Here is a 15,850-nt window from a genome sequence, read left to right as displayed (position 1 = left end):
TAGTCTGTGAAACACCAATAATTGACTGAGATTCAACGAGAGGTTGTTTTCTTGCCATTTGTGGCTTCTCTCTTTGGATGGAAATGGGATGAAAAATGTGTTTGCAATGTCACTGCGCTGTCTCGGGATGTCAAGGAGAAAGACACTGATTGAGGACTTTTTTAGGGTGAGGAGTTTAGGTCAGGAAATAAAGCCAAAAGTAAACAATGAAAGTTCTAAAAAGATAATCAGAATCAGACACAGACAATGCAATGTTTCCTGAAATATGTATGAGCACTGAAATTACTAGAAGTGAGAATTTATCAAAAATAAGAAAACTAAATACTGCAAAAATGGTTAGCTTGGAAATGGAAATAGAGTAACTAAAATTACTTCAATTGAATAAAAAATCTAAGTGAAAAGTTAAACTTAAAATGCACATGATAATAAATACTTTAAGCAGTGATGATATACAGCCATATCGCACTGCCACAAGTATGATATTGCATTTATACAACAGTTTGACGGCATAATCATGTACTGTATATAAAAAATCCTAAATCTTAAACCTTTTGAATGAGGAACTACTTTCTTCTGCCATTCCTTTACATCTGCAGTTGACATCAGAAGCGCAGAAGCTGTCACTACTTCACCAACGTCACTTTACAGCTTTGAATGATTCTCTAGTGTAATGTCTAAAGTGATGACAAACAAGCTGATTTTGCTTACATTTTAAGATTATAAGGCTGAACAGCATGAAATGCCATCAGTCTACAGAAATTTCCCAGCATTTCTCATTTGCAATCGGGATATTACAATAATTAACCCCGAAAAACCCAAAGCAAAGCAAACACTACAAGATTACTATGGTATAAATACAGCACTACAACATACAAAAGAGAGAGATCGACTTGTTTTATAATGATTTGATCAGCTGTAGTTTTTAATTATGCGGAGTTTTTCTTATTATTATGCGGTCATTGTCGCCATCTTGTGGCGGAATATCAACCACGTATCTCCGAAATAATAAATATTTCAAATAGGCACTATCCTTATGAATAAACTGAACAGTTGCAATCTGAACAACTACATTCTCGACTAATAAAACCTCAAAAGTACAATGTTGCCCAACAGCTGCAATATTTGTCAAACTCTAGTGAGTTAATTGATCTGTTGTCACTCTATTTGGTTGGGGTAATAGAGAAGGGTGAGAAGGCTGTACAAGTGCAGAATATCACACGCTATCAGCCAATCCAACTCGAGAACCAGGCAGAACTGTGGTATAAATAAATTGTTTGTAAAATGATGCAAAAATTTGTTAAACTGACCAACATTTATGTAATTCAAAATGAAAATAAAAAGTAGCAAATAATAGAAAATTTTACAAAAAAAAAAAAAAAAAGACTACAAATAATCTAAACCTAAAAATTAAATTCAAATGGTTTAAGAAGTGTAATGGGGATTACGTTAAAGGCTACAGTGTTAGAAAAATAATACAAATAGTTTTTGCTGATAGAAATAAAGCTGAAGTATTTTTAAAATTTAAAAAGAAACTAAAATTAAAGTAATAAAATAAGGTTTAGTTATTGTAAACAACAAAAAAGCTAATAATAATAATAATAATTAGCATAAAAACAATACAAAAACTGCACAAAAAAGATCAGTTTACTAAACCATAAATGGCTCAGCTAAAAGTGTAAAATAAGACACCAAAGTGGCATCCCTCAAAACAGATATCATTTTCCCCGTGTGAAGATTTAGTACTGTTCTGGGTGGGACAGCGAGGAATCACAAACGTTTATGAAAGAACCGGAAAGGAGCAGCAGGTGTCCGTCCTTCCTGGCGGAGGAAAGCGTAAAAGACGGGCCAAAAGCTCGGTAACATCAAACAACAAACAGGCCCAATAAAAAGAGCTTGGAAGTCTATTAAAGAAATGAGAACATGCGGATGTGATTCTGCCGAAACCACACCATCTGATGCCCAGCTCCTGATCCTAGACCTGCTTTGAGTTCAAACTCTCCTCTGAAGGCAACAAGGTCAAAAAGTAAAGCACAAATAACTGAGGCTTATCATCATGCCTGCCCAGCAGAATTATTACGTTAGGAATGTTCTTAAATGTCATGTTTAGATATGCAAATGAGGCATTCTTGGAATAAAGGTTTGTTAATTTGCAGCGCAAAAAAAAATAAACAATGGATGGAGTTAGATTTATTCTTTTTAGACACATTATAGTCATTGCTTTTACAGTGGGGATTTTGGGTATAACTTTTTATTGTATATTAAATATTAAATAATAAATAAAATATTGCATAAATTCCAGAAAAAAATTCCATTATATATATATATATATATATATATATATATATATATATATATATATATATATATATATATATATATATAATATGACAAATTATGCATGAACATATCTCTGTAAGAAAAAAAAATTATTGATTACATTAAGAATGTTCTAAAATGTTGTTTAGATATGCAAATGAGGTATTATTTTAATATATGTTGGTTAATTAGCAGAACAAAATCTGATCAATGGATGGAGTCAGGTTTATTCTTTTTAGACATATTATAGTCATTGCTTTTGCAGTGGGGATTTTGGGTATCACTTTTTATTGTATATTGAATATTAAATAGTTTATAAAATATTGCACAAAGAAAAAACTTATTTGTTTTCTAGGATAAAATATATATAATTAGGCAAATTATGTGTGAATATATAATAAAATGTAAGAAAATTAAGAAACTAATTAATAAATCGGAATGTAGATATGAATCTGTGAAGTCTAGTCTACAGTATGAGACCAGCTGAAGCAGAGATTTATGGCTCAGTGCAGGAGGAAAAAAATAATTTTGAGAACACTGCATTTAAATGCATTACAATTAAAATCTACAGTACAGGCACAAACTGATCAAATGTCACAAAATAAACCCTTATTAAAGTTTGTTTTAGTTGTCTTTACATTAGACCAAAGCCATAAAAAAAATCCAAAACTGAATATGTTTGAAAAAATAAATACAGTTAAGGTCAGAATTATTCACCCTCCCTGTGATTTATTTTTATTTTTCAAATATTTTCCAAATGATGTTTAACAAAGCAAGGATTTTTTTTCACAGTATGTCTGATAATATTTTTTTCTTCAGGAGAAATATTTATTTCGACTAGAATAATAGCAGTTTTTAATTTGCTGAAAACTATTTTAAAGTCAATATTATTAGCCGTCTTAAGCAATATTGTTTAAAATTGTCTATATAGAACAAACATATAGAATATAGAACCTATAGAACAAACCATCGTTGTACAATGACTTTACAGTGATATTAAAGGATTAACTTTAATGACTTAAAGTTAATCCTTTAATATCAATTTAAGCTGAATATAGTATCTTGAAAAAATATCTAGTAAAATATGATTTACTGTCATCATGGCAAGAATAAAAGAAATCAGTTGTTATAAATTAGTGATTGAAACTATTATGTTTAGAAATGTGTTGAAAAAAATCTTCTCCTCATTATACTGTATATACAGGGAGGCAAATATTTCAAAAATACTCATATTTCTGACTTTAACTGTATATTATAGCCTGCTTTGCCTGTTGTTTTTGCCAAACTCTGGTTCGAGAGTCAAGAGACACAACAAACTCACGATGTGAAGAGTTCAACAAATCCACTGCTGTTTAAAGCCTCAGTAAGTCTCAGGCGTAGTAGCTAAAAGTGGGCCACAATAAACTAGAGTGCTGTTAATTTGTGAACGCAATCAATAACAAGAAGGCCAGGAGAGGAGGGAATTGATGTGAGTGACAAGCAGAAAGAAATCTAAGCCTCCATGACGAGCTCAAAACAGGGCTTTGAAACGCTCCCAAGAGAGCTGGATATCAAGCCTCTGGGTGCTGCGGTTACTGCCAACACTGTTTACTTCTCGTCTATAACCTCCTGTGATGTGTTTCTTTGAAGCGAGCCCTTTCCGGCAACTTCCAACTTAAGATTTCTGCGTCTTCGTCATCAAGTGTTTTCTGTAGGGTCTACATCAAAATGATGGTTGGTGTAATGTGTAAGATGACACGGAGGGTAAACAGCGTCCTAAATATAGCACATGATATATGATTATGCTTTTAGAATATGCTATAACAATGGTTGCAACTGGGAATTATATGTATAGCATAATGTAATGTAATGTAAAAAATAACTGTTGTAAATTATGAATTCATTTATGGTGAATTTCTGTATTAAAAATGAAACTGAAAATGACACTGAAATTTTTGTATTATTAAAATAATAAAAAAGTAACATTACGCACTATACATATGGTGAAAAAATGCTTAATATAAATCAATCAAGTCAGTTATTATGGATAGTAAAAGCAAAACTAATAAAATAAAATAAAATAAAATAAAATAAAATAAATTAAAATAAAATAAAATGATATAAAAGATAACAAAGAGGGTAAACAGCTTTCTAATTACAGCCTATGATGTATGATTATGTTTTTAGATTATGTAATACTGATGGTTACACCTGGGAATTATATGTATGGCATAATGTAATATCATGTAATGTAATATAAAGTTATTTACATATTTAAATAAAATAATGTAATAAATTATGCATGACGTTATGATGTATTTCTGTATCAAAAGTAATCAGTCTTAAACTTTATTAATAATAATATAATTACACCCTATACATGTCATAAATCATTTCTTTAGATATTGCAAGATTCTATAAAATACCACATACAATTATTATTAAAAAATATATTTGTCAGTTAACTATTAATGATATTAAAAGCAAAAATACTATAATATAAAATAATATAATATTCAAGTTATTTACATATTTATTTTAAAAACTGTTGTAAATTTCCATATTAACAATGAATTCATTTTAACCTTGTGCATTAATAATATAATATAAGAGTAACATTACAAGATTTCTTTAGATATTGCAATATTTTGTAAAATACTAAAATTATTATGAAAATAAAATATGCAGAAGTCAGCTATTATGGACATTAAAAGCAAAATTAATTTAATGTAATTATGCAACTATTAATATTTTTTTTAATTGTGAATTGTTGATATTCCACAATGACACAACTTACCCCATATTTTTGTTTTGTTTAGTCATATTTCTATATTCTATAGTTGATTTGTATTTTTTTTTATAACAGTGTTAAAGTATATTACCATTACTTAATAAAAAAATAATAATAATTGATTAATTATCAACTGGAATACAGTTAAAAAAACTAAATATTAGATAGTGTATTAAGTGTATTAAAAACATAATAAAAATAATAATAATAATAAATATTTCCTTGCATTTATAAAGTGCTTTTCTGGACACTCAAAATGCTTTAAACTTTTTTTTTCTCCTCATCCACCACCAGCATTAAAATTTCAAAAGTGCTAGACAAAATTACTAAAAACAATTACACTAAAATAATACTGTATAATATAAAATATAACAAGGTCAATAATAAGGTCTTGAGGTATCCATTATCCTGGACCAGGCCGTATCCTAAGCAGATACTGTAGCGATCATAGAGGAGTGGAGAGCATAAGACACCCCAGTAACAGTCTCCGCATTGATCCTATGAGCCAGCCTGAACACCGCCGGTGACCTACACACACCTGCAGCTTCTCCACAATGGACGTCCAGTGTTCTCCAGCCTCCAGCGCCTAGACTGCAGCTCAGCACAAGAACTGAGAAGAGGAGAAATTATCATGTCCAACTAAGCCTGGTTTCTCTCAAGGTTTTTTTTCCCTTCACTTTTGTTATTTGGTGAAGTTTGTTCCTCGTCGTCACTGCGCTTGCTTGGTTTGGGACTTGTGGAGGTGCCCATCAATGGATTTGCTCTTCAGTGTTTAAACTTTCAGCAGTGAAAATTAACCCCACTGAACTGAACTTCTGAAAACTGGACTGACAGTTTCAATTTCCTAGAATTTCTATGTTAAGCTGCTTTGACACAATCTACATTGTAAACGCGCTATAGAAATAAACATGAACTGAATATTAGATCTATTTCTCCTTTCATCCCACAGAACCCAATAATGCAGTTTACAAAAAAAGTTGAGCTACAGAAAAAAAAAAAAAAAAAACTGTCCAGGTGTGTTAGACGTTCAGGTCGGTCTTTCCACCCTCTGCCAGTGGTTCTGGGAAGCTGACCTTTAATTCACAGTCCTGTGATCACTGCTCTAACCGTGCACTGAACGATAGCGGGTGTCTGCGCACAACGTGTCATAAAGCAGGCTCCCCGAAGCATAAAGTCATTATCATCAAAGTATCTCTGCGGGGAAATTCTGCCCACAGCAGGGAAGCCACTGGGGTAGTTTCAAATCCCCTAGTTTATGCATATGACAGTGGACTCAAAAAAAAAAAAAAAAACACAAGAATGAGAGTGCAAGAACGCCCCGTGCGGCCCGGGGCTAAACACTTAGCATAAAAAGGAGGAGAAAGACTTGAGATGTACCAGAACAAAGATGGGTGTAAACAACAAGGCTCTGTGCTGATTGAAGGGGTGGAGGGCTGCATATGGGGCTGATGGGTATCAGATGGTGCAGCTCTCTGAAAGAAAAGACTTGTTTTAAGAGGCTCAACTCGCTTGGCGGCCATTTTAGATCTGGGTAACACCCCCGGGCAGTTTGTTTCTAGTCATGCAAGCTCAGCTCCTATCTACGGGCAGAAGGAAAGACTGAAAACCTTGTGCCAACTTGTGTTACAATTACATGCATGTGAACAGAGAAGACTTTTGAAGAGTATTCCCATCTGATTTACAAATTAAATATTTAAAAATCCATAGAACTGTTTATATCTGAAGTTAAGATAATTTTTTATCAATCAGATGGTAAGTGGATATAGTGTAAAACAGTAATTAAAGAAGCGTTTGCTCAGATTGCTTTCTTACTGTAAGCAATAGTGGGATTGAATGGTTTAAACAGTTATAAAAGACCATCTACGCTCCCTAAAGTGTAATGATGGTTTTCATGTTAGGCAATGAATTGAATTATTTTTAAAATTGTTGTTGCCATACGACTAGTAATTATTAAAAAAAAAACACTAATCAAATGAACTATAAGGTCATTTGAAAGGAATGAATAATGAAGGAGGGCGCCATTTGGGTTATTCTTTATCGAATCCATCTATTGTGGATACACGTTCCACGGTAGAACGATCAGATGGTCTCCTTGCCAAAAATAGCAGTAAGATCTTCGAACTTTAATTCAGGATTTCCTTTGTTATGGCTGCAATGTTGAACGTTAAGATTTCTACTATTCATTACTCAACAACTCCTATGTCACATGTTTTCTGGCACAGGCCAGAGCTTTACTGAAAAGACGGTGAATAAGACAAAGTAAAGCATTGGAAAGCTTGCAGAGAAAAATGCATTTCTTTTGTTTTGAGTATTTGAGTAGTCGTGTTAACACGCCATCTCTAACATACACAAGAAAAATCGAAGTGTTGCACGCCTACAACAGCTCGAGAAAGTTGCTGTTCGTCTAGCAGAGCTACTCTCCACCGCTGCTTTGGAGTGTCAGTCTCAAGACTGGCGTCTGTTAGCTCCCTCCTGACCTGTTCGCGCTCAAGAGGTGATGAGTGGCAGAATCAAGCCTTTCATGTGTGAAGTACACTGTGCCTCTAGCTTTTCTTCCTGCGCTATTTTCATTCCTCCATCTCGGCCTGGTTTTACCTCTCTCTCTTTCCGTTTCCCTCTGAGTGTTGAGAATGGCTCTCGCCACCGCATTAGTGATGACGACCTTGTCGGGCAGATTTTTACCGCAATTTTGTTTCACCTCTGCTCAGTGTTACCGCTAGAGCTTGATCTCTCGTCAGTCTTCAGAGGTTTTGGAAGACAGACTGGAACATTCAAGAACATTCCACAGAGACCTCAAGAAGAAAAAAAACCTGAACCTGGAGCTGCCAATGCTAATTTGCCCAAGACAGTAATGTAACATCTAATCCCAAGATGGTTCCTCTACACGCACAGCTCATTGTTAGGTCAAGCACAAACTATTAGCTGGAAATTTAACAGTTCCCTGCTTTAATAAAACAGCTTGGTATGTTGGTTTTAGCTGATTCAAGCTGGTCTGTGATTTTTGAGTTCTAAAAACAAAAACAACCCTGCCTAAATCCAATCAAAATAAAATCGAATCAAACCCAACCAACCGAAGCAGAACTAAACAAAACACAACCAAAAGCTGTCAAAGAAACAAAAACTAAAACCAAACTAAACTAAACATAACAAATCAGCAAACTCAATAAAAGCAAACCAAAACTAAAGCAAACGCACGACAAAAAACAATTGAACAAACGCATCCCAACTGAACCCAACCTAAATTTAAATTCCTTAACCAAAACCAAACACAGCAAACTCCAATCAAAAAACCCAAACCAATCTAATAAAGTAGCAACAGCAACAAAGAAAAAAACAACAAAAACAAATTCAACCCAATCAAACACAATGCCACAAATAAACAAACCCAAACAAAGCAAACCAAATCCAAGCTAAGCACACAACAAAAACCAAATGAAAACCTAACCAATCAAACTCATCCCAGCTGACCCAAACAAGCTTAACTAAATACAACTAAATCCAAACAAAACAAATATCAGTAAAAAAACAAAACAAAAAAAGAATTGAAATCAAACCGAAAGAAAAAATAACTACCAAACCAACCCGACAAACCCAATAAACAACCCTAGTGGTTAGTGCATTGACATATGTTGCAATAGCATTTTAGGGCGTCCCGAGTTCGAATCCCGGCTCGAGGACATTTCCCCTGCCCCCTCTCTCCCTCTCCTGTCTGTTTCCTGTCAGAAATACTGTCCTATCTACTTAATAAAGGCAAAAAGGCCCCCCAAAAAACAATAAACAAACCCAACCAACACCGAAGTAAATACACAACAAAACCAGATTAATAAACCTAAGCACACTAATCCCAGCTGGACCAAAGCAAGCCCACAAAAAATGGATGGAACAAACCAAACCAACCACAAGTGACATGAACAAAACAAAACAAACCTAACCCAACCCAAGCAATCCAAACCCAACCTAATAAATAGGTTTGCTCCTCCATCTCACAGAATTTCATTTGCTAATATTTGGCCAACTGTAGCTTCCTAATGGATCCTACATGTTGTGCTGCACCCAGTCTGTTATGGCAGGTTGCAAAAATGACATTTAGGATGAAAAAAGGCCTCCCCCCAGGGACTCTAATATGTTCCCTCTCAATAAAAGCAGCGTCGGCAGGCCGGCGAGTCATAAAAGGCTCCCGTTTGACTCTTTTATATCTGCGTGTTTAAAAAGGACCATAAACCTGTGATTCGCCTGCAGCACTTGGGCTTTATTAACTCCACCGTGCCGCCATCACCTGTCAGATCTTTTCATTCATCTGCAAATGTGAATACAAGGTGAAAGAACAATGAGAAGTTGTATTTTTTCAGATGTGTACATGGTACATAAATCTTATAAGCGTGTTTCTTAATGATAGGTCAAAAAGATCAGTCACCGAGGCTGATTAGCATTTTTAAATGGTCAGGCAAGTCAGAATTGCCTGCTGTGAGGTTTTCTTAAGCGTGCAAAAAAATGTAGATGCAATATCACAAGACCACCAGTGCTTGTAAGAACACTTAGCAGCATGATCTCTAACTTGCCAATGTTATAAAATAGTGTTCCACAATTGCACACTAAAGGTGTCACTCTAAGCTCCCTGCATTTGAGTGCTGATGTTTACAACCACACGAGAGCACAATGTGCCAAACATAAAAGGGGTCGGGAGACTTATAAACAAAAGACCTATGGCTTACAACCGCCATTCGTAATGTGCGGTGCTCCAGCGCAAGTCTAATGGCTACATACACTGCACCTGTGGAGGAAACCCTTTGCTGACTTTGCTTTGAAGATTGGACAAAAGTATTTGGCAGAATATGATCACCCTTTTACGATAGAGACATGTTTACTTGATGTGCCTTTTGCTATTCTCCTTCCAACTCCCTTTTTCAATTTTTACGCCCTATCTACCTTTGATGAAGGGCAGTCAAGGTGGATACCGGGCTACAGAGGGACCTTCTGGTCACAAGGCATGCTGGGAGTCAGAGCATTTGGCACTGAACTCTCAGTGAAACTCTGCAGTAAAAAGGAACAGACTCAACCACGCAGTAAAACAGGTATTTACTGGGCTTCATTATAATGTCATCTTTTCTCCCCTGCTGTCTTTCTCCATCCTGCTTCTCTCAGTTTCCCAGCGAAAGTCTTGATTTCTTCAGGCTGATGATATTTGATCAGCGGGAAGGAGGTGGGGTACAGCTTGATGATCCAGTACGTATTGCACGTCTGGGAACTCTGTATCCGGCGGAAAATGTCTCTAATGCTGGAGAGATGCGGAGGCCTATAAAAACCCATCTCCTGTTTTATCAGACTAGAGAGATAAATGAAAAAGGATAGGGATGATTCAGAAGAGGTTAAAGTCACGCTCTTGAGGGGCGTTGATCAAAGCCCGCCTCAAGCATTGCGATTCTCTGCACATGCAGCGTCTGCGCTCCATTTGTTCAGTCAACGGAAACTAACAGCTAATCTTAATTAACTACACGTTGACATTTTGATCAAAAAGTCACTTCAAAGATTGAAGATACTGAACAGCACATTGTTATATAAGGAGTTCTGAATGGCTGTGATGTTTTTTGGATGTCATTTATAGCATGAATTTGTGCATAGATGCATCATTAATGGCTGCTACCAGGGGTACCGCTGGACGCCACGGGCCCTTTGACAAATTTTCAAAACTTACAAAATGGTGGGGATATTGGTGATAACTCGTCGCGGATGTAAGTGAGGGGGGAGTGGGGTGGTTAGGGTCACGTACATAAATTGGGGGGGGGGATGTTGGTCGCAGACTTAAGTGAGGAGCTGGCCAGGGAGGGGGAGTGGGTAAGGGGGGGTGGGATATAGATCATGGGCACCTACTAATATCTCTGGGTGGGGTGGTCGTGGGGCCCTAATAATATCTCTGGGGTCCCCCGAAATGTGTGGGCCCTTAAGGCTGATTTATACTTCTGCGTTAAACGGCGGCGTATGCTACGGCGCTGACGCATAGCCCTTCGCCATGGCTGTCGGCGTCACTGACATGCATCTCTCAAAAAATGTAACTACACGTCGCAACGATGCATAGCGCAAGCTCTGTGATTGGTCGTCTTGGTAGCGCTGACGAGTCTGGGTGGGACCGAGAGCCGCGCGAATGGTGCGAACCTGATGGAGCGATTGTTTACAAGTGTGGAATCCCGTGAAGGAGCTCCGGATAGAAAGTTTTGTTTTGTGTTTACCTCATAGTTAAAGTTGTTGCACGTCCGCCGGTTCCTGCCTCAAAATGAGCGAGTTTGAGTCACTTGTACATCCTGGAAGTGTTCAGGAAAAGCAAAACAGCAGCGAAGAAACTCGACACAGAGACACATTAACACCTCACTGCCAACTAGCGTTTCGAAAGTGTTAATGCAGACCAACAGAGACAGCACGCAGAAGTATAAATGCACAGCTACGGGCGTTGCATGCGCCATGGGTTACGCCGGTCACTTGACGCAGAAGTATAAACCAGGCTTTAGAATCACCCCTGAAAAAACATCGACCATTCTTGGTTGATACATTTTTGAAGTAGACAAATTAGGAATCCACATACAGTGTAAACTTGTATAAACGTCTATGGTTATCGGGTCTAGAGTTTGAGATAGTTACCAGACTTTTCAGTGACTTTACAATAACTGTATCCATTACCAAATTGGAGTGAAACTTAAACTACAATGCAATTTATCTTTACCGTAAAGTAGAAATGAAAGCAATTAACACTTTCTGCCAATCTTCAAACTTCCATGTGTTGTAGCTAATCAAAACCAAATTCAGCTGTACAAATCGAAAGCGACAACAACGTTCTCTCCTGGAACTATCATACACATCCTCTACAGCATTCAACCGCATTTAATAAACACCAAAACTTAATATTAAAGACAAGATGTTTGCTCGAATGGCTAAAGTAATGCTTGCCTAAGAAAGCACCACTAATAAGAGGACTGATTGAATCAACTCATGTGGCAGAAGCACCATGCCAACAGCAGGAATCTCAAAAAAGAAACAAGACTTCTTGCCTTTTGACCATCGAAAATTTTCCAAAGTCAATAGTTGCTATTCTGAATGTGTTTGTGCAGCTTTGGTGCTCAACCATGACCGACCACCCCACATCCCACCTCAGGGCTCCAATGGAAACCTAAGTAATTGATTGAAAAAGCCATTTTTAGTGCCGGGTCGGCGCTGTGCTGAGAGAAAGATTCGTTCTGTTGTCCTAGGCTAACCTTTCACTCAGATCGCCCTGACCAACCAATTGGAGCAGGACCACCGTAACCATACCAAATCATCAACAACAATTGGTTTCCCTTCCAATAGCGTGTGGAGATCAGCTCAGTGTTGGTCTGATCTAGAGTCTTTGGGCCTCGAAGGCTGGATTGTGACGTGCCTGTGGCCGTTCATGGTCTTGGCTGAAAGAAGAAGCATGTGGCTGCTTCCAGACGAGGCCCGCGATGCAGCCGCATCAGGGTGCTCCGAACAGGAGAGAGCAAGCCACAATGTGGGCTCGCGGCAACGTGACCCTACAGAGGAAGCTGGGGCCCTAAAGTCATAAATGAGCTCTCTTTGACCGCAACACGTACTCATGCACACGCACACACTGACGCTCCAGTTGCCGGGTACCACAGGTCGAAGTCCAATAGCACATCAATCCTGCTGTCAGAAATAAAGCATATGAACTCGAACGAAAACAAAGAACACATGACACAGAACAAGGAAAATGTGAAAACGGAGAATGATCGAAAGAACAAACCCTCGGCCAGGAAAAACACCGAAAACCACAACAAAGGGAGGGCCGCTGTGGCATTGTTGTCCAGAGGTCTACGGCAAAGAGGAAAAACAGCGCCTTCATAAAAACTGGGACTTTTTGTGCGGAGATTCTCACAGACATTCACTGCTGATTCTGGCTTTCTCTCCGGACCCTCACTTCGGGAAGGGTGGGAAGGACCACCATAGAACACCATCCTGTCAAGCTGGGGCTAAAATAGTCAATATGATGAAAGTTACATCAGCTTAGATGAGGTCGTTTGTATTTGTAAATCTCCTCAAACAAAACACCCCGATACCTAGATACCGAAGTTGATGTTTCTACTACAATATTGCAGAGCCATAAATTCAAAAATAGTTCCTGCGGTTGCACTGAACAACTGTGTCTTATTTCATCGTTCAATTATCCTCTCCTTTTCTCTTTTCCGAAAATCCAAAGCTCACAAAGAGAGGAGGACACGAGGTCAGGATGTGCGTGAATGCGGTCTGGATGAGGGAAACATGAGATCGCTCTTTACCTGAGAAGAATCCCAGCAATTCTCAAATGAGGAACTGGAGCCGACATACAAACTTATATAATCCAAAGATGGATCGCTCTGAGGAGACACAGTTTCTAGGCAGCGCAAAAGAAAAAACTTTAAGGGCCACACAAAGATTTGAGCTATTGTGATTAACTCATGTTTTTTTTTAGGTGGGGATGGGTGGAAATTGCCCCTCTTAAAAAGGGTAACAGTCCTCATTATGGCTTAAATTTCAATGTTAAGCCTGTAACAACCACTGCTCTTGTCAGATTTCAGTGGTTATGCGTGTAAAACCATTCCCTGAAGTTCATCACAGAGAAGAGGGTTATATCCTGCATGTCAATGAGGCAACCTCACACAAGCCCAAGTGCAGGATTACAAACATCCCAATACTTTTGGATTAGAACATCGCTCGATATATAGGATGCCGTTCCCAAGTGAATCGCGTAAATAAATGCCAGGTGCGCTTTTTACCTTGACCTGTTGAGAACTCTCATTGATGTTATCCTCTCGCTTACGGGCCTCTTCCATCAGCTGGGCGTTCTTGTTCTTCTCCACCTGCTCTTTGTGCTTCAGGTTGGCAACTTTCTTGCTTTGGTCTTTCATCTGCCTGCAGGGACACACCAACAGACTTCAATCAGACATGCACAGATGGACATTGAGGTGGGTAGATATACGAAACATGGGGAGGGAGGAATGTGTGTGTTCAAATACCTTTGATAACTAATGGCATGCTCAGAATAGCAACTCGAATGTGTAATGTGCGAATGGTGAAATAATATATGATGTTTCACATGCAATTTTTACAAGGACCATGACTATGGGATAGAGTGTAGATTATTTAATATGTCGATAAATATCAAAGTATTTCAATTTTGACTCTGAATATTTTAAATCAAAATAAAATACGGTTTTAATATGTTTAAAGTGTATTAAAAAGCTCTTTAGTAGTGGCTATATACTGTAAAGCATGGGAGATTTACAACAGTCATTATTAGTGGTTCAAAATGAAATAAAATAGAGTAAAAATAGTGTGTTCTACACCAGGGATCATTAAATTTGTTCCTGGAGGTCCGATGTCCTGCAGATTTTAGCTTCAACCATAAACAAACACACCTGAAGCTAATCAAGGTCTTACTAGGTATACTTGAAACACCCAGGTAGGTGTGTTAAGGCAAGTTGGAGCTAAACCCTGCAGGGCACCAGACCTCTAGGAATGAGATTAGTGACCCCTGTTCTACAGATTAGCATTGCTTTAATAAAAAACGTACATAATAAAATAAAATACCAGCCTTTTTTATAGTCAAGTACAAACAGAAGGGGTCAATGAGAGGAGCCTGAAGCGATCTAGCTCATTATAAATGACAACAAAAGGGAGCAGGACAGATCTCCACAGATCAAGCTGTGCTCCAAATGAAAGGCAGTATGTTTGTGTTTGAGCTCTGGGATTTTTCTCATTATCCTTCACCCTCCTCCATTTGCTGTGGCGTGGAAACCCTCAGGAAAACAAAGCACTACCAAAAAGGAAGGAATGGATAAATGAGCAGTTTTCATTTCTGAGAAGTGTCATACCAAACAGGCCGAGATCCTAAAGTCATGCGCTCCCAATGAGTTTTCTCATTGACGTGGCCGACCATCGGAGATCGGTTACCGTAGACCATCTTGACTTGATCAAAAAAGTAAAAAGCGTTCGCCTCTGCCCTGCAGAACAGATGTAGTGCTGACTATGCCAACACCAATGTCTTTAAACGAGCAATAACACAGCGTTGTGGAAAGACCTCCTTCGGCCCCCCTTGACACCACAGAGCATTGCCCAAGACACACAATACGGCAAGGTAATTGAAGAGCTATTATAGGGACTTATGGGATATGACAAGCCACGTCTTCATTTGCCAGGAAAACGGCACCAAGGTGCTTCTCAGAGCACCTGCATCCCGATTCGGTTGGCTCTTTGGAGTAAAAACCAGTGTAGAGAGATCAAGACAGCTCTCAGAGCGAAGCAAGGTGACGCTGAACAAGGTTTGGCCAAAGCAGGCCAAGCCACAGCGCCACTAGAAGCTGATCATTCTTCTGATGAGCTGTCCTGAGCACAGTGGAGTCTCTGTGCTGAAGTACCAGAGGAAAGCCACAGTTTTCTGGCTCATGTTTGCAGATGCTTCCACAAAACTCTAGTCATCAGCTCGCAGCTCCTATACAAAGGGCAGCCCAGTGATGAAATACTATCATCACTTGGCCAAGTTTTTGTGAACTTTTTTTTTCCTTTTCATTTTAGTTTTTGGGATCATTTTTGATTTATTGATGTCAAACCAAGCAGGATACATTTGCCAAAAATGTGTATTTTAATGGAAACTGTCATATTTCACTTTCATTTCATTTCATACTATTTTGGAATTGAACAAAAGCGATTACTATTCTGACCTTCTGGACAAATGTGTGCCCATTGAAAGTAATTTCAGAGACAGTT

The 15,850-nt window shown here is 38.0% G+C and overlaps 1 protein-coding gene across 5 annotated transcripts in view; it reads right to left on the bottom strand.

The window, feature by feature from the left end:
• erc1b (ELKS/RAB6-interacting/CAST family member 1b) overlaps nucleotides 1-15,850 on the bottom strand; it is a 307,170-nt gene that overhangs the window by 168,689 nt on the left and 122,631 nt on the right. For all 5 annotated transcript variants that reach the window (XR_015942247.1, XM_088649956.1, XM_088649957.1 and 2 more), the window contains one exon: nucleotides 13,861-13,996. Coding sequence is in view for 4 of the 5 variants with exons in the window: in XM_088649956.1 (XP_088506082.1) it covers nucleotides 13,861-13,996 (136 nt within the window). In the remaining variant the exon portion in view is untranslated. The remainder of the gene's footprint in view (nucleotides 1-13,860; nucleotides 13,997-15,850) is intronic.

Source organism: Danio rerio, chromosome 4, assembly GCF_052040795.2.
Source record: "Danio rerio strain M-AB ecotype USA chromosome 4, GRCz13ab, whole genome shotgun sequence".
NCBI lineage: Eukaryota > Metazoa > Chordata > Actinopteri > Cypriniformes > Danionidae > Danio > Danio rerio.
Note: the sequence above shows the minus strand (reverse complement) of the source record. Positions and strands in the feature narration are given on the sequence as shown.